At 36.0% G+C, this 23932-nt stretch overlaps 1 protein-coding gene across 8 annotated transcripts in view; it reads left to right on the top strand.

Annotated features, from left to right (window-relative positions):
• The window catches only part of arhgef10la (Rho guanine nucleotide exchange factor (GEF) 10-like a), a 128121-nt gene that overhangs the window by 80252 nt on the left and 23937 nt on the right, over nucleotides 1-23932 (top strand). For all 8 annotated transcript variants that reach the window (XM_032549486.1, XM_032549489.1, XM_032549488.1 and 5 more), the window contains 2 exons: nucleotides 2041-2162; nucleotides 21592-21678. In XM_032549486.1, the coding sequence (XP_032405377.1) occupies nucleotides 2041-2162; nucleotides 21592-21678 (209 nt within the window). The remainder of the gene's footprint in view (nucleotides 1-2040; nucleotides 2163-21591; nucleotides 21679-23932) is intronic.

Here is a 23932-nt window from a genome sequence, read left to right as displayed (position 1 = left end):
TTCACGGTTAGTTAACTCCAGTTAGTTGAACAATTAGCATAGGATAACATTGCTCTGACTTAAAGAACTTGCCATGTATTCTGCTATCCAAATAATTAGGTTTCAAACTCATGTGTCTAAAAACCATTATTCCAGAAGTAATTTTCTTGGTGTATGTTCTTTCTAGCAAATTTTAGCTTGCCCTTCATGCTTTTCTTAAGGAGCAAAGCATTCCTCTTCGCACACCTCCTGTGAAACTTAAACTTGTACCATCATTGCTTGATTTTACCAGCATGCACTGCAATGTCAACAGGGGCAAATATTTGTTGTAGGTCTTTATGACAGTTTATGATTAATTAGATTTTACGTTTTCTTTCATTTTAAGCATCACCTTCATTTCATCACATGGTGTAAATTTTATGCTTTGAATGCCTCCCAAGTGTTAGATAATTATGACTCAAATCAATCAGACTGGAGGTCAAAGCATCCGATTTGCTTTAAGTTTCGAGCATTCAGCATGTCGAGGTGTATGAATCTTTACCAGTGCAGAGAGTGTCTTCATAGCATAGCTTGGGATTAAGTAATATTAATTACTTAATCCCAAGTAATTAAGTAATTAATTACTTAATTAATTACTTTCAAAATTTCAATTTTTTTTTGAAATTTCAAAAAAATTTTGAAATTTTCAAAATTTCAAAATTTTTGCACTGACATCAACTTTCAATGCAATGAATTGTATTTTTTTACGTTTTGCATATTTTCTGTAATGGCTGCTTTGGTGGATGAAAGTCTTGGCAAACAGACTTTACTTGAGAATGACACTAGACGATCTGTTAATTCATTCAAGGAGAATGATAAACACTCACTGTGTTTATTTTTAGTTAGACTTGTGCAATTAGAGGCATTGAAGTTCGCTGGCTGCTTGGATAATAACATATCTGCCAACTGCATTATACATACACAAGCACATGCACTGTATCAATGATTAATGCAACAACAAACAATTGTCACAGTATTATTTCTAGGTTGTTACAACAAATAAAATTAATAAATGAAGTATCTGTTCAGTTGATGGAAAATTAGGGTGGTGTCCATATGTTATGCTTGTACTATTTTGCAGTTAAAGTCTGTGTTTATAATTTATTTCACTTTTACCTTTCTCCTTGCAGTACACTAAAGATGAATATTAACTTATATTAATTTGGAGTTTATTTCAAAGCTTCTCTTTGTGTGTACTCTGACAGATTCAACACACATAGCCAGTACATCTGAACAGAAGTTTATTAAAGCTAATGAAGAAAGTTGATAATTACTCTGCGGTAAAAGAATCTATGGGCCTTGGTGTCACTTCTGCTGCAGTTTGCCCTCAATTAACCCATGTAGACCCTGTGTGGCATATGATTATGACCGCCCACATGACTCTAGAGAATGTTTCAGGGCTTAATGCACTAACCTTTTATATATGTGACCTCAAATCTTTTTGTGTCTTAGTGGATGGTTTCTCAGAGGCTGTTGGAACATCTCACCTGTACTTAAAAATAATTTATTAAACTTAGACTACACAGCTTAGAATTACTGTAAATCAAAATTTTTCTGCTTCCACTTAATTTTCTGACTCACATGCAGAATATATTTCCACAGTCATGTACAGGACTTGGAATGAATAAATAAAAAAAATTAATTATACAATGATAAATGTGCACTGAAGAGGGGCTTCTGTGAAATGCGTGTAGAGCGGCAAAGTATATGTGAGGATGAAACTTTGTAGTGAGCAGACATCCAGTCTGAGATAGGTTGAATTATCAAACAAAATTTGGGACGTTCTTTCAGTGTGGACAAAATGCAAGTTAACATATCCAGCAATGAGAAAGTTATGTGATTATTTTCAAATACTAACAACATAGTTGACATACATCTGAAAATGGTTGCCTATTTATTTGGCTTATGATAGAGATAGAAAGTTTACAGTTGCTAATATGGGCAATGTGACTTGGTGAAATAAACACCTAGTCTGTGTGATGAGTGGAGAAAAACTTGAATTTGTTTGTTTGCTTGTTTCAGGAGAGGAAAATTCTCGAGGTTGGCTATATGGAGAAGATGATGGGAAAACAATAGTACCATTTTCCTGTCCACTGCTTGCCTGTCACATGCCTGTCTATGCTACAAAATCAGCAGAAAGAAAGGTAAATTTGCACTCACTACTCACTCACTCACTCACTCACTCACTCACTCACTCACTCACTCACTCACTCACTCACTCACTCACTCACTCACTCACTCACTCACTCACTCACTCACTCACTCACTCACTCACTCACTCACTCACTCACTCACTCACTCACTCACTCACTCACTCACTGATTCATTCTCTTCGTAAATCACATGAAACTTGTGCAAAATATTACAATTTATTGAAATTAGTGAGATTATATAAATCAATGCAATGACAAACGAAATTTTTGCCCATTCATAAAATATTTGCCAGGTACATTTTATGTTCACCTGTGAAACGCTTTGTGAAAAGAAGACTTTCCTTTTCTGTGGCTTGTTAATATCTTTTTTTCTTGGCTTTTGTCCATGGAGTCATACTGAGCTATCTTTTCATTGTTGGATAAAGGAAAAAATAGCCACCCACTGGAAGCCTGAAGCTCTTTAGATCTCAGGTGGTGGATTTTTTTAGACTTTACTTCAGGCTGCGTAGATTTAAGCCACTGTTTCTTTAATCATTGCATGCTGAGAGCCTGCTAATTATAATCTTAAAATTGTGAAAATACAAATTTACATTTAATCAAGGTTAGTTCTACAGCTAAAATTAAGATGGAGTGAGTGTGAGTTTGTTTTGGTAAATTTTGCTAGAGAAAAAAAAAAAAAATATATATATATATATATATATATATATATATATATATATATATAAAATTACAAGTTCCTAGGACTGAGTTTGGTGCAGTTTTTCCATTCAGCACTGTCTTAGTTCTTTGTGGCATACACTCAAAATTCAGTGCATATTTTTGTGGAAGCCTCATGCATTTCAGTTCAGCTCAGACATCATTAGCTATTAATCCTGAAGGTAATTATCACATTTGCTGTAGATTTGTCAACTTCACACTGATTATAAACATCTTTCATTTCACCACAACCCAAAGCTCTATTAGCTGAGATGTGATTCCTGCAGAGGCCACTGGGGTACATGGGATGTACAAGAGTGCATGACCCAGCAGGACACAGCCATCAGTGCAAACCCTTACAAGGCATTAGAGATATAAGCTTGTATGCTGCTCAGGAATGTGTGATACTGGGAATTTTAGTATCGATCCGATGCCAAGTAAATACAGGGCTAGTATCACTAATACCAATTCTGATACAAGTTTTTTTTTTCTTAAAATGTAATTATCATTGAATAGTTTGGTGACTTGACTTCAGTTAGTTGATTATGATAAAATACAGGTCAAAGATTTTAGTCAAATATGTGTTTGGTTTCTTTTTATTAACCAACTACAATGTTACACATTGGGGCAGAAAATAAATAAAATAATTCCCTTTTTACCTAAGTCTTTGACTGTAATCTGCTTGTAACCTAAATAGGAATACTATTTTCTCCTCTTTATTCAGCACAAAAGCATTATCATATTCTGCCATATTACTACATTAAAAAGGTATAAAATTCTGCTCTCAAATTAAAGGTGTAACCTCTGAATATGTGGCATTGTCATTCCTGCATATGTGCTGGCATGAACTATGTGACTAAATTCTAGTAATTTACTGGACATGTGGAGGAGAAACTGCATTCAAAGCTATTAATCTCATCACACTAGTATCAATTCAATACCAGTACTCACCTTGGTATTGTTAGTGTCAATATTTAGATCAATACACCCAGCTCTATTGCAGTTTCCATTAAATTATGACCCTAAAATGTGAAAGTTGCAGCTGAAATGAAGAATCCTTTGAGCAGAAAACCTTTTCTAGTTTGTTGCAATCCAAATTTTGGTGAGTATGTAGTGGAATTTAGCCGTTTTTTTCCTGTCATCAGATATTGGGAGTGACAGGTTGGGTGGTTGTTTCCTGATGTAGCCGGTCTACTTCAAAGTTTGATGCATTGCATTCAGAGAATGTATTTTGTATACCTTCATTGCAATAAGTTGAGATCCTTTTGCGATTCAGTTATCTTTAACCAGTCTTCCTATTATCCTCTGATTTTTGACACCAACCTTGCATGTGTCCACACAGCTGTAGTCTAATGGAGATTTATTTTCTGTTTTTAGCCAGAGTGTACAACACAGAAGAGGATTAGGGCCACTGAAAAAAAAAAAAGAATTATTATTCTGAGTTCTTTATGTCCTGGTACATTTACATATTGTGTTTGCATGTGGCGTCTTAGTACAAAACTTGCTATAGTAACAGCTGTTACAGAAATGTAACAGCAAGATAATTATCTTGAAGAGACATTCCTTCTCTTCTGTAACTTGATGAATTCAGCATTTTATTATTTTTTGTTGTATGTCCACATGCTGTTAGTATACACAGATAGGCAATATCTCTCTACTTTCCTAACAAATCTATTATATTTTTATGAAGGAAAACCAATTTATATATTCTGGATGACTAAAAGATTAGGAGACTAATGTAATCCTCTAACTGTAAAACCAGCAATGTAATGAAGAAGTGAGCAGCAATGATACCAATAAATCTATGTAACAAAAGATAAACCAAATTAAGCTCTCACCTGGATTATTTTGCTGCGTTTATGAATTAAAATAATGATTTCAAATCACCGCTTGTTTCTTAGATGTTTAAATGCGTTATAGTTGTGCATATTTTTATTCACTGGTATTTCTAAACTGTCAGTGTTTATGAAGCAAAGAGCCTCAAATTGGATTACATTGAATAAATCTGTCAAAGCAATTTGACTTTCACTGACATGAACTCTACTTCTGAACAAGCCATTAGTCCACAGTTATGACAGATTTCTTTTTCTTATAGTGAGAGATTGCATCAAAAGAGATTATAGAGTGCCATTTTACACACTCACTTCCTATTGAATGCAATCAAAGCCCACTAAAAAGGCACCATCCCACTGATGGTCTCACTCAAAAATGCATAGACTATTGGAGTTACAAGGTTACACAAGAACATTTCTTCAAGTTGCTACCTGAAGAATTTCGATCAATACAAGCTGTTAAGACATAAAAGCTTCCAATAGATTAAATGGTCAGAGCAAGTAAGGGATATACTTAAAGGGTTTTAGGAGTCAGTAAAGTTAGTTTTAAATATATTTTTAGAGCTAAAAGAGAATATTTGGACCTCTTTTGAAGACATGGCATTTCAAAGGGGACGTGTAATTACCATGTCTACTGGGGAGGATGTAATAAAGTAATAATGCAATTATCTTAATGGCAGCTGAACCCCGATGTGTTAATCAATGTTCCATCATTTGATTAAGACCTATGAATTAACCTGTACTCTGCTAGCCATATGGAGGACTGAGCAAAGTCAGGTGAAACCACAGCTGGAAGAGCAAAAAGTCAAGTTTTGACATGGTAGAGAGGGTTTTCCCACAAGATACTGGCAACCAGAAAAGTTCTGCCAAAAGGCTGTTACATGTGACTGAGTGCAGAGCCAAATCAATTAATATCTTTCAAGCCAGAGGGACATTGTAGTCTCTGATGATCTTCTGAAATTTCCAGCTCTAATAATAAATAAATGAAGCACCTGAGCATACCACTGAAGAGCTTGGCAAATTAAAAAGTAAAAACATTTAAATGTATCTTGGTGCTTTTGTGTTGCTTATTCCTTTCTTGTGTGGCAAGCAGTTATTGTCCGCAGTTAGTGCACTGTTCTGCTGCTTGTCTTTGAACAGGTACCAGAAGGCATGGCCAAGTCTTAGCAGATTTACACTGGCTGCCTTTTCATTGCCGTATTGATTTTAAGATTCACTTACTCACTTTTTAAAATTTTAAATGGTTTGCAACCTAATAATTTAACTCTTCTCCTTATCTTTTACAGTCAAAAATTGTGTTTAGATCTTCTAGCCAGGCGCTGTTGGTGTAGCCGATGGCCAAATTAAAGCACAGTGGGGATCAAGCTTTTGCAGTTGAAACTACCAGACTCTGGAACAAGATGCCTCTTCATATTTGTGCTGCAGTGTCTGTACAGTTGTTTAAATCTCCCCTGAAAACTTTTTTTTAATTGGCTGTCAATTCGAGATCAGTTTGAGTTCCATTAGTCGTGTTAGATTATGGTGTTCTATACTTCAGGTTTTGATCCTTTTTGTTGTCCTCATTGATTTTTGAGTTTAGCCTTTTGAACTTTAGCTATTTTTAGTCTTTGTGAAGCACTTTGGTCAACACTGTTGTTTTTAAATGTACTATGGACATAAACTTGACGTTGACAAGGAACACACATTTTAGACCATATTTCAGTGGGTGCTCTTTGTAACTTTGCTATTTCATACATAAACAGAATGGCCATGTCAAAGGAATAAAGTCTAGATATCAGAAAGCTGAAGAGGTAAGCATTTTTTCTTTCCCTTTTCTGACTAAAGAGAAGGTAGAATTAAATGGAGTGACTTTAAGTCCTTCATGCAGAGCAGAGTGTGATTAGGGGCTTAACTCAGCAGCAGTCCCCTCTCTCTCCGTGTCTCCATCTTTGCCTCAGCCATTGCCTCTGAGACACACACATGCCTCTGTGTGCCAAAACTCCACAGCTCTTTCTTCCAGCTCTTGCAGCTTCTCTTGGCAGTCTGAGTTACAGTGAGAAGAAAGGATGAAGAAAAGGAAGCATAAAAGAAATCCCAGATTAAAAGAGATGTGGCCGAAGGGGCCGAAGCCATTTCCTGCAAAAATTTAGTTCTGAAGAAAAGTAGGAACAGCACATACACAGGTCACCTAAGGGAGCTAAGTCCACTGCTAGCTGCATGCAGTTCTGTATACCGAGGTCCACTCAGTGGGAGCTTGAGAGGGCTACAGGGCGAACTCGTTAGGCTCCGGAGATAAACCTTATCACAAGTCTGCGAAGTGAGAACAGCGGGGGAGGACTGACTCCTCTCAATTTATCACTTTCATTCTCTTCCTCCCCCCGCCTTTTCCCTTACACACAAACACAGGCACACGCAAACATGCAGAAAATCCAACTCTATCTTAGTTAATAGACAAACCACATTGTGATGTTTAAAGAGTCATGGCACGCTCTCTTTCAGTGGCCTTTCTGCCATTTTTGAAATATGAAACAGAGCAGGTTTGGCAGTTTGCCCATCGGGAGCTGTGAGGTGGTTGGGTTAAGGGATTAATATGAGATACTAAAGCCAAAAGGGTAACAGATTTTTACACAGGAGAATTCACTTCTAAGTGGAACCATTAATGCCAGATTCTGTAGTTTTAGTACATTAATGCTTGAAGTACGTTCTACCCAGACAGGCTCTTTAGGTTGATGTAGATAAGGGGGGCAAATATCAGTGAAAAATCAGATGAACTTTTAAATAAAATACCCTACAAAGACCTTATCAGTCGTTTGCTCCAGATACTTGAGATGCTGAAATACATTACTCTGAAAAAGTTAAGTTCTTAGTTCAAAGTCTCCACACCAATACAGGGCGTATTTACGCGAGCCAGTAATCTGACAGCACAGCAAGCTGTTTACCAACTGGCATCACAAAATGCGTTGGGAACTAAGGGGCTTAAATTACATACCTGTCTTTATCTAGGACACACATATTTTCTTGTGCACAGTATTTCTGTTAAACAGCTTATTCAGCAAAGCTCTGAAGAAGATCAGTGCTTTGTTGCTGTCCTGTTTCAAGCTTCCTTGCACACTAACATGAACCCTTTATATTTGCAGTATTTTATGTGAAGGGGACGGGAATCTCTTGGCCACATAATTCACACCAGAACGCTGAGCTTCTTCTGTAGTCTTAAAAAGGTTATTTTATATCCAAAAGCAAGACTTTAACTCTGGTAAATGCTGTTTGTTTAAAAAGTATTAATGGAGGATGGGGTTAGGAATAGCTGATAGGCCAGAACTCATGCATAGCTTTGAGAATTTCCACATGTAAAATTTAAAGTACAAAATTTCTTCCGCTGGGAAGTATTATGTGCTGCATCCATTTTAGATTATTAATTTTTTCCTTCTGAAAGGATTGTGTCTGTTTTGCGAGTATCACATCCTAACTCTGATGCACTTCACTAGTCTGGATAGATCCCACAGATTATCATCATCTTTCAAGCTTACGTCTTGTTCCTTTTCTTTAAACAAAAATGTGCAATTAAGCTTGGAAATCCATTAATCCTGTTACAAGCTGTAACTTTTCTCAGCGTCTGTTGAAATTGCTTTCTGCGAGGTCACTGGGATCTCCACTTGTTTACTTGGCTAGCTGGTACTTCAGGAGAATGTTGTCTATGCTCTTCTTACTCACTGTGTCATCCATCTTCCCCGCTGATGGAGTGATAAGCGAGAGGCACTGAGCACTCGTCTACCACATAAAAGTGGTTGCATGCACAGAAAATGAGCTTGTTGAGTGGCATCTTTTTGCACTAGGAAACACATTTTGTTCTCATGCCTACATTTATGGCATTTTCTGGGAAATAACTAATTTACGCACATAATGTCTCAAAGCTCTTGCATCCAGACTGAATGAAAGAGCTATGTGTGAAGGCTGTGTGCGTATCATATCACAGATGAGACACTGTGTCATGAAATATGGATTAAAAAGGAGAAGGACAGTGTGAAAAGGTGGCCTTTGCCTCAGGCAAGATCTTTCTGATGATTTATTTCCTCTTCCCAAGACTGTTTTTTATTCTAATTATTTAAGCCACAGGCAACAGGTTGACACCTTATGCAATGCTGCTTGCTTTGTTCTTCCTGAAGGTTGTTTGCTACCTTTCAGAGCAACAGATATCACCACTTTGTGCATTTGTTCAGAATAGATGCCACAGCATGGATTAAAAACTCATTCTCATCCGCACAGGCGTGGCAGTCCTCTCTCTGACTACATAGTGATATCGTTTTGGCAAGCAGAAAGAACAAGCAGCACAATGTAGAACTGCAAGTAACTTTTTTCTGAAATCCGGTTTCTTTTCCTTTCACATAAGTTAGTGGAATTTAGGATATTTACTTAGCAAATGCTTTCACTTGAGTGTCATGATTGCTTGCAATAATGGCAAGGGAAATATACAATATTGTTGGTAAAATACAAATTGTTTGTATACCAGTAACAAAATCTCATGTCAAAGACCTTGGAATGGGTATTGATAATTAGACATTCCTTAAAGTTAGTTTTCTTTTTAATTTTTTATTTTGTAGGAATATAAATGATTTTTATGATGCACGTTTTTGACCTGAAGGTTGGCTGTAGAGGCCAAGCCACTTTAGATGCCACGCTACTATGTTTATAAAGTAGGTACCAAATCCCTGCTGCTCAACCCATGAGTTTAAAGGAGGCACATGGAATATAAGAAACGCTTAACAAAGTGTCAGTCATATTTCTGATTATGAAGCTGCATCAGGGCAGACTTGTCTGTGTGGCTGGTCTGACTGGGCTCTTTTGGTAAGAGTGGCTCTGTTCTGCAAAGCCTAACTCCTGGCACACTAAACTTGTCACTGTCAGAGTTACAGAGGACTGTGACAGCACACACCGTCCAACTGCTTAAGATTCCCAATCAAAGAGGACCCTGTGCTGAGGTCAGGTCACAAGTCAAACTTTGTTATTCGATAAGAACAACTCTGAGGCAGTTGTGACAGTTTCCAAAATCTCAGCTAATGTGCTAGGAGTGTGCAGAGGTCAATCCTTTTGTTTTGTACTCTGCCAGTGCTAAGCAGAATTTGTAGCCAGGTTTATTGAACTCAAATGATAGCCAATGGGTACTTTGAAGACTAAAGCAGAAAAGTGCTGGCTGTGCACCTCCACTCGTTCTGTCGGCACCAACAAAAGAAAAAATATATAAAAAACACAGAAGGGGAAATTTGAGTGAACACTACTTTGTAAATTCTGGCATGTGAAGTGGTACAAACTGCAGGGATTCCATAGAAAACTTTTCATTTAGTTTAATTGGTTCTGAGAAAATAGAATAAAAGAACAATTAAGAAAATACTTAACTAAAAACTCTGATCTCTATTGGACCATTGTTTGATCAGTTGGTTTATTTTTCTTTTGTTATAAGTGTGAAACCAGCAACATCATGACATGTGGACATCATAAGTGAATGCTGGTTTCTCCCCATATCGGCCTAAATAGCAACACTGCTGAAAGACTGTAGAAAAGTTGCAGATATTGGCATAATTATGAAGGTGCTGAAATAAGTAGTGCAACTGCAAGTGTGCTATAGCACAAATGTGGAGATACAGTCATATTTTTAAATCAACCAAACAAGCTATTTATATAATAATGGAAAGAACAGAACAGAAATATAAATATTCTTGCTGTTAGTTTTTGTTTTGTATACTATTGTGACTACTGTTAGAAACGGAGAACAAATCCCTACACTTGTCCGGTTTTACTGTTGCAATTTAAACAGTAATGAAGTGGCACTCATGGCCTTTGTTTTGTTACTTTTGTATCTTGGATTCATAAGTCCTTGCTTTCATAATGTTTTTTTTCCCTGTCCTTTCCAACAGAGGGCAGTGCATTTCCTTATCTTTTAATTTTAAAGAAAAGCCACACCCACTGCCTGGCAGTGAGGTCATTTGCAAAGGCCCCAATCTGTTGCTGTGACAGTTAACATACTAATTACAGGGAATCACAGACACTGAAACCATGCCTCAGAGTGGAGTTCTGTTTCTCTTGCCAAGGGTTTCTGCTCGTTCTGTACTTGTCAAGATAGCATGCAGGAACAAATTAACTACCCAAAAGGGAAATCCAGCAGATCTGCTAAATGTGCTAATTTGGTCACATTCTTTCCCTGTGATTATGCATCCATGTGGGGAAGAAGATGGGAAAAAACTACTTATGTTTGAAAAAAGAGGAAGAAAACCTTGCATCCTTTTTGATTTCTAATTGTGCGACATCAGAGAGTTTGTTGCTGTTATCTCTCTTTAGTCTTTGCTTTGTTAATTAGCGTTTCCTCTTAATACTTTTAAGCATCTGGCAACCCCAACAGTAGATGCTGCTTAGTTTTGTTGTAGTAGGTCAATGTCAAAGGGATTAAAGAAGGAAAATAATGTTTTTTAAGACACAAACACATGGTCAAATTCTTGGCTTTTACACAAAGCTGCCTTTTAACCCTTATTACAACAGAACTCTTTGGAGCGAGTAAATTTAGGCGCAGGGAGAATGTTTGAGGGTTAGGAAGATGATTAGTTACTCAAATCCCTCTTTCTGCCCTTATGGTTTTCTCTCTCAAAAGGCTCTTGGCCTCACTTTCCCTTAGCATGTGAAGACAAAGATTGTCTTAGAAACAGTAGTGCAATGAAATTAGTTTGCAAGAATATAAACATATGTTCTGTTACTACATTTGCTTTAGGATAATTATATGGTATACCATAGTAGCAGTGAAAATGTGCCTCATATTTGTTCTTTGTGGCCCATTAAAGAAAACAGCCAAATGAATGTAAGGACATTTTTACACCTGTTATTTGTGTACTTTGTTCCAAATCATTTGATAAATTTGTTAACATATAACTTTTTCTGGTTTCAATGCATGATGTGAAATTATCTTAGAAGGTATACCAAAGGGATTTGGAGAAGACTTATTGAAAGTTGCATAGAGCTTTATGCTTTGCAAGAAAGATGTGCAGCCTATGTTTGTGGTAATTCTTACTGCACTACAGGGAAGCATATGGTTCTAACCTGCAGCGTGCACTTGGTAGCTGTGTCAAATCAACGTTGGACCACATTCACACTATAAATGAACCACTTTGGAGTATGTTGGAAACTACCAAAACCACCTCCTTCAAACGGTCTTGGTACAGTTGTTTTGGTCTGCCTGCTAGTAGGACCATTCTGTTCACTTCTACATAAGCAAACCACACCAAGGGTTTACAGCACAGTTAGTTGTAAAAAGGCTAAGCAAATCTTATGTTGTTTATTATAAAAAAGAGTTAATATGTGACAGATTGTGCAGTAATGTTGCAATGACACCCTATCGTGTTCCATTGTACATTTATATGGATTGCAGTGACAGTAAATTGTTATCACTTGACAAGTGTTTATTTAAAAATATCAACAATAATATGTGCAATAATTTAAACAAAAATGTTTTTGTAATGCAGCAGTAATGCATTCTTAGAAATATGTACAATGCTTCAATGCTACACCAGTTTTTTCCATTACTCCTTCTTGCTAAGAAAACAGCAGGAAAAAGAATAGTGCATACTTCCATTATCTCTCTTTGAAATTAATCTGAGCTGAAGTTAGTTGGAGTTTTTTAAAAGTTTTTTTAAATTATTATTTTAAACCAAAATATGTTTTTAATTAGCCTGAAATTGAAAGTTAATACTCTGAATTCTCATATTCTCTAAGGGTGAGAGTTACTGCATAAGGTTAGACAGAAATCAGGGGAACCAACAGAAAAGCTTTTTTCTGCAAAGCTTAAGATATAATTCCTTCACAATAATTGCAACAAAATAATCAGGAGGCACTTCTAAACATCAAAGATAAGCTGTGAGTAGAGATAAAGATGGAGACATATGATGACTGGACTCTAACCTTGAAAATGTATGTATTATTATTGCAGAATATCTGAGTCTGATTAATAACCATTTGAATCTTGGCTTTGCAAGGTTACATTATGACTAAAATCGTCATTTTATATATATATATATATATATATATATATATATGTATATGCGTGTGTGTGTCTGAATAATTTGAGTGTTGCGGAAAATTTCATTTACATTTACAGTTTAATGTTTAGCGTGATCAGCACTGTTATCTGTTTACATCATTTGTGACGTAGGATTAAATTTGAACAAAATGTTTGTATTTGAACAAAATACTATAAGTATACAAGTATATAAACTTATATACTTATAGCATATAAGTATAGACATGTACTATAAGTATATAAATTATAGTTTAATTTATATACTTTGGAATAAACCAAAATGATTATTCTGTAAGAAGTCTATCAGAATACAACTTTGCCGGTAATGTTAATTTTTTCTTGCTGGACTTTGCATTTTCTTTTATTGAAACATTTCTGGGCTCCAACAACAACATAGAAACAAACTATGACTTGTTTCTAACTTTTTCACTAAGGGTTGTGATTCTTGCAAATCTTTCCATCCCTAAAACTGAACTTTATTTGCTTTTGTTCACATTTATTCCACAGTGGTCTGATAACATCAATGTGTAGCTAACAAACATTAAACACAGCAGAGCAAACACCATCTGATCATGCAGTGGAAAGATTTAAAATCCATAGAGCTTTTTTAAAGAAAGCATTGTGAAAGGAAACTTGAAGCTGCTTCCAAATGTTTGACATGTAGGACAATCTTTTTTTTTCTTTTTTGTTTTCATTTAATTTAACATCTTTTGGAAATATGAAAAAAATTATCTATTTAAATCTAAATATAGAACTGAGCTCAACTGGCCAATGTGATGCTTGAGCAAGTCCATTAGCATTTTTGAAACATTTGTGATTTGGGATTCTCTAATCTGATGCCAAATAGAAAGCAAGTTTCCAAGAAGAGACAGATTCAAATACAAGAAGTGCTCCTTAATCTGCACAGCGTCTTTGGCAAAAGCAACTCCAGCACCACATGGTTGGGATTGAGCTGGCATGACAGCCCAGATATTAGGGATTACAGAAGATAGGTTTTGATCTCAAGCCCAGGGTTTTATTTTATAGGCATTCATGATGACAAACCATTGTGTCAACCTCTGTCTTTGAGGATGGCGAAAATCTCTTGTACAATGCTTGTCTTTGCTTGGTGCAAACGCCTGTGGGAAAATACAAGTGAAGATGTTGGAAGTGATAAACTACACAGGGATGTTTTGGCCTGTAGTCTTCTTTCAGACCATTAATGCAGGGGTAGGACAAATCTCAGTCGAGTCATGAATATGAGTTTATAATGTCCTACCAATGTCAAGCTGGGGCTCTGAACAGAGATATGCAAAACCGCTCTCCAACTTCATTCAACTTATTGCTGATATAATCTGTGGCATAGCTAGGGGAGACGGGGAATCGTTACTGTTCAGACAGTGCTTATTAAATTCTGAGAGATGTCCTGAGTTAGTTTCAATATTAAGCTGAGAGCCACATGATTTTGCCTTGTGCACAAACTACCTCCAAAGGACCTTTGCCAGAGCTAAGAACAGTTAAAAATCCACACATCTACTTGCAGATGGTTTAATCTTATTGTCTTCAAATGACTTTGAATACTCTGTGTTTAATTCAGGCCTGCATGCACAGCAGGTGGTTGGCCCTTTGATCTCTGCTTGTGGACGCTAGGGGAATTTAAATCAAGTGGTGTCATGAAGCACATGAAATTACATGAACTGCAAGTTTTGACTTTGATCGTGTTGTCTTTTAAAATTAGGTTAATTTGAGAGTCAGATTTATTAGAAAACAGATAATGAGCAAACAACATTTTGGTGTCACCATATGGCCAAGTTATGATTGCACACTTGTTACGATTGCTCAAATAACTAATTTGTAATCAGAGTACTTTGAATTTTTAAAGATTAACTTTTTTTGCTGGTGTTGCTAAAGTAGTTTTTGTTCTTACTCTCTAGATACTTAAAGGGATTAAACAGTGTGGTCATTAATCATTTTAAAGCTGATTGTGATTTCATATGTCATTAAGCCTTTCAGTCTTTGTTTGGGTTGTTAAAGCAGTGAATTGGGTAAATTGTCTGCCACAGCCATTCTGTGAGAAGCTGGAAACTCATGAATCAAAGAGCCAATTGTTAAACCACCTGGAAAAGGAAGTCAACACTACATTATATTTGTCTGACCGCTGATACTAGAGACTACTGTCTATTTTTAGTGATGGTATCACCAGTTTTAAACATTTCTCATCACTTGAACTGTCTGTCTTCTCTGAATAAAGAAGATTGGGTTGGGGGGTGAATTGTGTACATGCTATCATTGACCATAAATATGCAAGTGAGCTCATACAAATTTAAACGCTTGGAATACCTCTTTCTTCTATTTTAGAATTAAAGGTAATAGGTTTAAGGACCAAATAATCAACTTGCCCTCTGCAAACCCATTAAGAAAATGTTAATATCACTGAAATGTCCATTTATTTCAGAAACGTCATCATTAAATAAATCATATTACTGTAGATAACCCACAGATGTTTGTTTGAAAGCCTTTATTTCTGTTAGTCATGGTGCATTTTCTCTTATAGTAAATGAAAACGCAACATTTAAAGCTAGAACATAACATCAGACCAACAAAAAACTTTAATATAGAAATGTAACTTTAATGTAAAGTATATTGAATGTCTGCTTAAAGGTTGTCAATTTTCAAAAGGTACTTTTAATTTGACAAATGAGTGGGAATGCATATTTTAAGTTATTGAATATGACTGTATTATTTGGATCCTTTTGTAGATATATCAATGGCTGAGTAAAAGTCTGAGAATGACAATATTTTATTATTTCCACTTATTGAAGTCTCTGATTTTGAAACAGTATTCCTGTCAGAAGTACTTAAGACATTTTACTCCATGCTGTCTTGATTTACTTTATAACTTTTGACAAAAATTATGACAGACTGATATCATTTTGACATTGTTGATGTCAGAAATTATAACGTTTCATAAAAGGATGAAAGCTCCACCTTCACAATTTTTCACTTTTGCAGCATGGTCCTTTTGATAACTTTTTCTGGGAGGTTTTTCATCAACAATGCAACAATTCATATCGTGGAGGATTTGTACCCAGTTTGGCAACTGTGGTTTGCAAGCAATTATCTACAATCTGCTCATTTTCTCTTGTAATGAAATGTGGTCACATACACAGTTAATGATATCTACTGGCAGGAAGTTGCCCAGAGTTATTTGGATTTGATCAGATGTATTATCTTTTAAATTTCATAAGAGTCGATTTGTCCAAATTTGGGTATTACAATCAAGGGAAATAGGATGTATTATAAAATTTCTGTGATGAATGTGGATGCAGCGTGCCTCTTCCTCTTGTACTTTAATGGGTCAGTTTGGTTTTCAGTTTTACTTAAAGTATTTAGATGGTGAATAATGAACATAAATAGATTGCTTTTACCTTGCAGGGGTGATGTTGTAACTAGTTCCTGTTAATGATAAACCAGTATAACCTTGAGGAGGTCACTCCTGAAGAAACACAATCTTTGGGGGCACATTTGTTTTCTCACAGTGTATTTAAACTGACCTTTAAACTGGCAAACTATAAAAGTCCAGATTTTTGATAACTTTTGAGACTCTATTCTTCTATTAGGTCAAATTTCAGATTGGTCAGGCAAGTTTCTACAACCTATATGTCCCAAATACTACCTAAATATGATAAATCCATACTTATTTATTTTCAACAAAAGGTCTGTTTTTTCCTTTTCCATATTGTCTGTTATTTGACACAATTCCAGTGTATGTATCTATGGATATACACATCTTTCCTTGGTTTAGCCAGAGACAGCAGCATGAGATACTTCTGCATATCAACTGCCTAGGGGGAAGATTGGTGCACCTCAAAGAGCAGCTGTCTGGAACTCTGCCATTTCTGACAAATCACTCGATCAATCAGGGCAGAAAAGGTCAGGGAGAGGGAAAACTTAAGGAGAAAAGAGCAAAAATTTGTTGTTTCAAGCAGAGAGTGACAAGCTGTGCAGTGTACAGTGTAATAAAATGAGATAAAATAAAGCATTATACACCAATAGAGATTTCTTGATGTCTTGTCCTTGCTGACATTTTAAAAGATTTTTTAAAAAATCATACTGTTTTAGGAGTGTATTTAGTTTATATGTGTCAGTCCTATTGATATATTACCATGGGAGCCTCTCGTGTTTTGGATATGGTGACAGTCAACAAACAGCCCCCTGTACATGCTGATTTTGTCAACTATCTCAGAGCTAGCCCACAGAAAACTGAAAAAGGACTACACTGATGGCTTTTCTCAACATAACAGATGTTTTCGCAGTTTTTCCCTACTGACTACAGCGGGAGTTTGATTGTACCAACAGGCTCCATTCTGTTGATCTGACTGGTTGGATCTAGCTTGGAATATATGGTGACAGACAGATGGCTCATCCACTTACCTGCCAAATATGTTTGAAAGTGCATGCCCTTTTCCAAACTGTTTTTAACAAAGGCTTCCCAGATGGTTCACTCTTTTAAATAGCCATCTGCTTATGGAAAAAAAACAGACAAGTGACAAATTAAAGAAAAACGTGAAATTTTGACCCCTCCAGAATTTCTATTACAGTTGCTGAGTGGTATGTTTTTGTATCATAGTAGTCAGAAAATACCAATCAGAAACCCTTTACAGTGAAGGATCTGAAAATCGATATCAATTTGTTCTGAGTGGTCATCTTATGATAATACTTTACTATGATAGGAAATCGGTATTTTCATGTAGAATCTGTCTCAATCTCTAAAGCATATGAAGCCACAGAAAGCTTTGTCTAGCATAGTAATAATATTAATCCTAGTAAATGAGTTTTACCCTCATGTCATCTGTTGAACATCTATGCAATCAATAGTCAATATTAGATGGCACTCTCCATTGCCAAGAAAGGGAATGTAGCACATCTTTAAGAAAAAATACAGTTACAATCATCCAGATTTCTTTTCTGTGTGTGATTTGTCCTTCTGAACATGTGTTTAGCTAAATATATTGCATAATTAAGTCTCATTTATATCATTAATAAGTAGTATATTGCTCCAAAAATAATTCCAGTTAAGTTGTTTTTTTACATATATATGTGCCCTTATCCTGTAATTGCTAGAGCTTTAAAACCACCCATTCAGTTTTAACAGTGAAACTACATCACTGTCCATCATAGGTTTCCTTCTTGATTACCTGCAGACCAACTTTGCCAAATATCTTCTGTTTCAGCTACTTTAGTTTCCATTACCTGTAACAGTGGTCTGGGTATAAGTAATTTCAGGTTGACTGGCGGTTCACTTTGTGGCTGTCCTGCCTCTAGCCTTAGGCGGTGGAGTTGCAGTCGAGAGGGAGTTTCCTGCACCAGTCAATTACCAGTTAATAAACAGTGGAAGTTTTCTATTAGTGCTTGTTAGTGCGTGTAAAAGATTGTTGGTATGTGGAATTGGGAGAAGGTACTGTGACTTTGGAATTAGAAAAAAGTACTGGGATAATTTCTTTCCCTGGGTCCTGTATACGACACCCAGTTCACTGACTGTTTATTGAGATATTATTTTTCTATTAGATTTTCATCAGGCTACACTGTGCAGTGAAAAGAATTTGCTCATACACTTTTTTCTTCTTTCTTTTTTTTTTTTTTTTTTTTTACAATTGCCTTAGAAGTGTTTGGTCAGGACTTTCACATAAGGCAATATTTTATAAAACAACTGTAGAGCACTATTTCCAATAAAGCATATATATTACTTGGGAATTGTGGAGACCAACAATGCAATTGTCGTTGTCGTACATATCATCATTAATAACATTAAAAGTCTCCAGTTAATATAATGCACTGCTGTATTTTGGAAAGCAGTTGTCACAAATCTCTATGTCTTCCACACATTGAGAAGAAAAAGATTTCACAGTGCTTACAGGGGAAAATTGCTTTAAGGAAAAACAGTGCAACTTAGTAGCCTTGGGAATTGAAACAACCTTAATTGGATTTGGAGAAGCCATATTTACCAAGGGAGCACTGCTCTGACAGTCTGACAGCCAAAAGCATGAATCATTAAAACTCTTTCCTGTCATATTAGACTACGACCAATAACTATTGCTACTTGCTACTGCTGACATGATGTGCCAAGGGGTGTACCACAGTATCTCTTGGCAAAAAGTCTTCATAATATATAAGGAATGTTGACAATAAATGTTTCCATCCTACAGGAAGGAGATTTAGCTTTACACTTGAAATATATCTTGTAGACAAACAGTAAACGTTTCTGCGCCGATATCCTTAAACCAGTAAATGGAATACAACCTCTTGAGATGATAGGTGGAAGTAATGCTCTTTTGACTGTTGGAGTCATTGGTGACCAGCAGCTGGAAATTCGCTCTCCCATCACATTAACAAATCATTCTTTAATTGGCTCACCTGCCGATTTGGTCCCTTTCCTTCCTCGTGTTCCCTGAAAGTCTCCTTCAAATCTCCTCAGCTGGCTTACAAGCTCACTTTTCCTTCTCAATTTGCACGTGGATGCATATCGTCTTGTATCTCATACAAGAGAATATCTTTACTTTCTCTGTTCCACTCCTACAGCCACCGAAGACTTTGAGAAAGCTTGGATGTCATTGATTTTTAAATGGGGCCTCACTGATACCATATTAGCTTTGGGAGTGCCTGTAATATGGACGTTGCTTTAGGGCCACATTTCCTGTGTGCTGGTGTCGATATAATTAGCACATTCACAGGTGGAAACAATTTTACAGGCTTTGTTGTTATGCTCACCCTGCACTTTCCACTGGCTGTTTTAAGAGGTCCAGTAAGTGGACCAGTAGTTCACTGTATTGATTATAGTCATTGCTACTGTTTTAATGTAATGGCGTCATAGTATGCTTCATTCATTGTGACCATTTTTTTATTCAAAAGGTTTTCATGTAATATTTAAGATTTGTTATTTGCACAGACTGAATAGCTCATTGATATATTCAATAATTGTGTGCCTTTACATTGAAGTATCCATTCATGGAAAATGGTTTGCCTCTTTTAATGCACACATAAATATAGGGGTCATTTGCAAGCTGCTAATTACTATTCTAATATAAATAAACTGAGATTGGCTCGTTTCACTTGAAATCCTACATTACTGCTTTTGAATACCATACAAAGCAGTAGAGGGCAGATTTACCATGGATACGTTTCTAGTATTTTAAGACTAGAAAGGTGCAATGTACTCAGACACAATGCTATCAAGGTCTATGAAGATTGGCCTACAATGCTTGCCAATCTCAGGTGACTGATAAAATCCATCCAGTAGTGAACCGCAAGCACTATGCGCTCTAGAGTTTCAGTCCCTCTGGTCCATTACAGAGCTCTCTTTTTTTTAACCACAGGGCTTTTCCATATGGACACCATTTATGGCTATTGCTTAATTACCTATCAAAAAACATTCCACAGCTTTTGAAAAGGAAAAGAGGTGTCAGGAGACAAAAGACAAAGATAAAAGAAAGAGGGCAGGCATAAGAAAGTGTGAATGATGGGAAAGAGAATTGGGAACACAGGACTGATAGATTGATAGAGGATGAGCTGTGCATCTCTGGAATGCATTTGAATGGATGGGCACAGACAGAAAAAGAGGAGGAATGCTTTGCAGAGCATGCAAGGAGAGCAATGATCTGGCCAGTGTCCTTTTTTGTTTAGTGTTTACAAACAACCCCAAATGGAGAGAAAAGAGGGAGGGTCTTTGCCACGGGTGGCTATAAATTACCTGTGATTGATGCATGCTGCCATAGAGGACGACAGTTAAAGACATGGAGCTCTCGTCGCCGACGCTCTCCACACTCACGCACTCACTTCCTCACTCACTTACTCACTTACTCACTTACTCTCTTCCTCTTCTCGAATTCAGCAACTCACCCACTTCTGGCTTCCATTATCCCAACAACACACAATTATTTGTTCTGTCGGCTACATGGCCTACCTTTAGCGGTCATATTCCAAAGTAATCATCATTCCCAAATAGAGAGCTCCTGGTTAGAGGTTGTTGGTGTACTCTCACACATGCACTTCATTTTGTAAATGTCAACCTCAGTCACTCCATTTCAGGCAAACATTTGTGCAATATAAATAAGCAATGTATTTATTTATTTTACCTATTTGACAGATCATTGATTTTGACAAAGCGGGAACAGGTGCTTTAGTCCTCTTAGTGTGAGAAGAATTATTATAGCATAATTTACATGGCCTTCGAAACGGGTAGCCATCGAAAAACATTATGCTTCTAAATCATTTTGTCTTTTAACTGTCATTCAAAAAGCATGAATATTCTTCTGAAATACAAAGCTACTGTAGATTTCAAAAGTCACTGACTTGAACTAAGCTCCTTAGCCTTGGCTTCTTTTGTTTATGCTGATAAAAGGACCTGTACCATAGCAAACTAAAAATCTGTCTACATCATTTGTTTTATTTGATGATTTTTTTTATGTTTTACATTAGTCATTGAAATTCTATTTTCAAATTACTGGGTAGGCTTGTAGTCTACCATCAATGGTGAGGGGAGGTATTTTTTCTGGACTGAAAATGGTCACTTTTGTTTCAAAAAATGAACTTGACAAGAAATACTGTGCTTCTAGCTGTTCAATCGCACTCCTTAAAATAGTGCATGGTTTTTCTGTGTCTCAATCCTTCTTTTATTTAATGGGCTGCTCTGAAAAAAAAGAAAAAAAAAAAACAAACTCATATACACTGAAAAGTTACAGATTCCCACACATAATTTTGTTGCAGAATTTCTCAAACCAGCTTACCCCATGGTAACTAGAATTACAACAATATATTGAAAAGACAATGGAATTACTGTCTGAAGACATGCATAATAAAGATGTTTTTTCTTTTCTTTTAGCTTGAAACTGCTCTTCACAACCCTGTTAACTGTGCATTGTTGGGCTTTTCTGCAGCAAGTACCTCTTTACCTCAAGGCTACCTCTGGGTAAGTTATGATAGTGACACATGAAGAAATGCAGACTCTTGCACATACCATTCACAGCAGTTACTATTTAAATATTTTGCTGTAAGTGAGAATAAATCTGTCTTTAACTATGCAGATATTTGAAAATTGTCCCCTGGAAACTATTGTAAATGATTTTAATATTGCTGTGAGTAGTAAACAACTGCAACACACAATTTTATGATGAGTGGGACAAATCATTCTCAAACACTACCATTTCATTACCCCTGACCTCTCAGGAATTTAACACAATCTAGGATGAGAAAAGATTTCAGAGTGGAAAAAACAAAGCAGAAAATCTTTTTTTCTCTTCAAAAGTTTCCATTTTTGTCCCTGGCCACAATGGAAAGGCTGGTTAATTTATCAGGTAAACCTCTTTTGACCTAAAAGGTGGTTCAATCAAGTGTTGGCCCTCCAAGAGTGAGAGTGAGGCCCTGCGTCTCAGACTTAATTGCATTTGAGGTGCCATTCTAAAGGAGATTCGACATTCACTCAGATGAGGAAATGACATCATTAGCATTCTTGGCCCCATTCCTGATTGCTGCCTGAAATTGTTTTATTTTCAGCATTTTATTTCTCTGGTTTTTACCACCACATAAATGTATAACAAAGCTGTGTTTCCTTTTGACTTTGCAGCTCTTTGCACAATACTTTTTTAAGTATATTTTGTAACCTTAGTCCTACATAACGTAGATATGCAGCAATTTAATATTTTGGTAAACAACTAATCCATTGAATAAGCCCTCAAATAATCAAGTAATGAGATGAAACTATGCTTTCTTCTACTGTGTCCACCATCAGATCTTTGCTTCATCAGAACCTGCTTATCTGCATATACCCACATACCCTTTACAGTCAGTTGAGTAACCTTAAAACATTTTTGGGCTTGGGTTTAGCTCTGTAAATGCTCTTTTAGAAACATTCATTTGGTATCGCACAAGGTACATGATAAAATGCTTTGTTACTTCTATGATATGAATAACATTAGTTTGCAACAAATTATATTTTACTTGCCATTACAATTTAAACGGATCACTCTTGAAAAATTTGACTTTGACCACATCATGAGAGCTCATCATTTTAAACATCATTTAAACTTTAACTTAGATTTGGATTCAGGTGTGGTCATAACAACCCAGAATGATCCACCTGCATGACAGATTGATTATGTCTGGAAATAAAGCTGTTTCATTACTCAGAAAGACATCTGTCTGCAAAGCTAATGTTGATATTCAGCCTTTTTAATTCTTATACTATAGAAGGTGTTCACTTTTTTAGTTATTGTTACATGTGTTGTAATAACATTTTTTATTCTGTTTTTCCCCTCTCTTTCTGCGGGTGTAGAAGCAGATTTCTGTTGTTTTCTGGTATTCTCTCTATCCATCTTTCATTCGTGTACTTGTGTCTCCTTCTTTCTTTTCTGTCTCTCTGTCCATTAAATTTTAAATCAACCCAATGCATATCGTTTCTCCGTAAGAATGCTAAGTCTTGTTTCAAAGTGTAAAACAAATACAAGTGGGTCTCAAGCTTAAAGCACTCGCCTTTTATATCTGAAGCTCATAATAGAACTCATTAACCAAGTCAATTACTGGCATTAACCAAAATGAGTTTTGAGAGACAAATTTCACATTGACAAGAAATATTTAAGCGTTTCACTATCTTGATATGTTCTGCAACACGATTTCATCACAAATCTAGTAATAATATACTTCAAAATAAGCAGAGTACTGTTCAAATATTGGGCACTGCATCATTTCAGTGAAGGTTTTTTGAAAACTTAAATTTTGATTCTATAATTCTTTGCAAAGCATTCTTTCCTCTCAATAGAATTTTGATATTTTCCACATACAGACACATAATTTAAAAAATGTTTCAGGATATTACCTGAATGAACTTTGTCATATTATCATTTCAGAGTGAAATATTCACTGAAAATATTGTTTTGGTTTTCTGAAATGTATTAAAGTCATGTTTATCTGAGGACAGAAAGAGAAATTTTTACTTGTTTGGCTTGATGTTTTTGATGTTTGACAAAAACATCAAAAACTTACTAAAATTGAGTTCCGTGTGATAAATAATGCTACTTTTTTATAGAAACATAACTACATTTTAAGGGCAGTTGAATGTAAATTTTCACATTTTGCTGCATAGAAACTGGAACATTTTTATGTTCACCCAAGTTTGTAAAAACATTTCTAAAATGAAGTTTTTTAAAAAAAGAGAGAGAGATCTTGTT

This window comes from Xiphophorus hellerii, chromosome 20 (genome assembly GCF_003331165.1).
Source record: "Xiphophorus hellerii strain 12219 chromosome 20, Xiphophorus_hellerii-4.1, whole genome shotgun sequence".
NCBI lineage: Eukaryota > Metazoa > Chordata > Actinopteri > Cyprinodontiformes > Poeciliidae > Xiphophorus > Xiphophorus hellerii.
The sequence above is the reverse complement of the archived record's forward strand: the minus strand, read 5'-3'. Positions and strand labels throughout refer to the sequence as shown.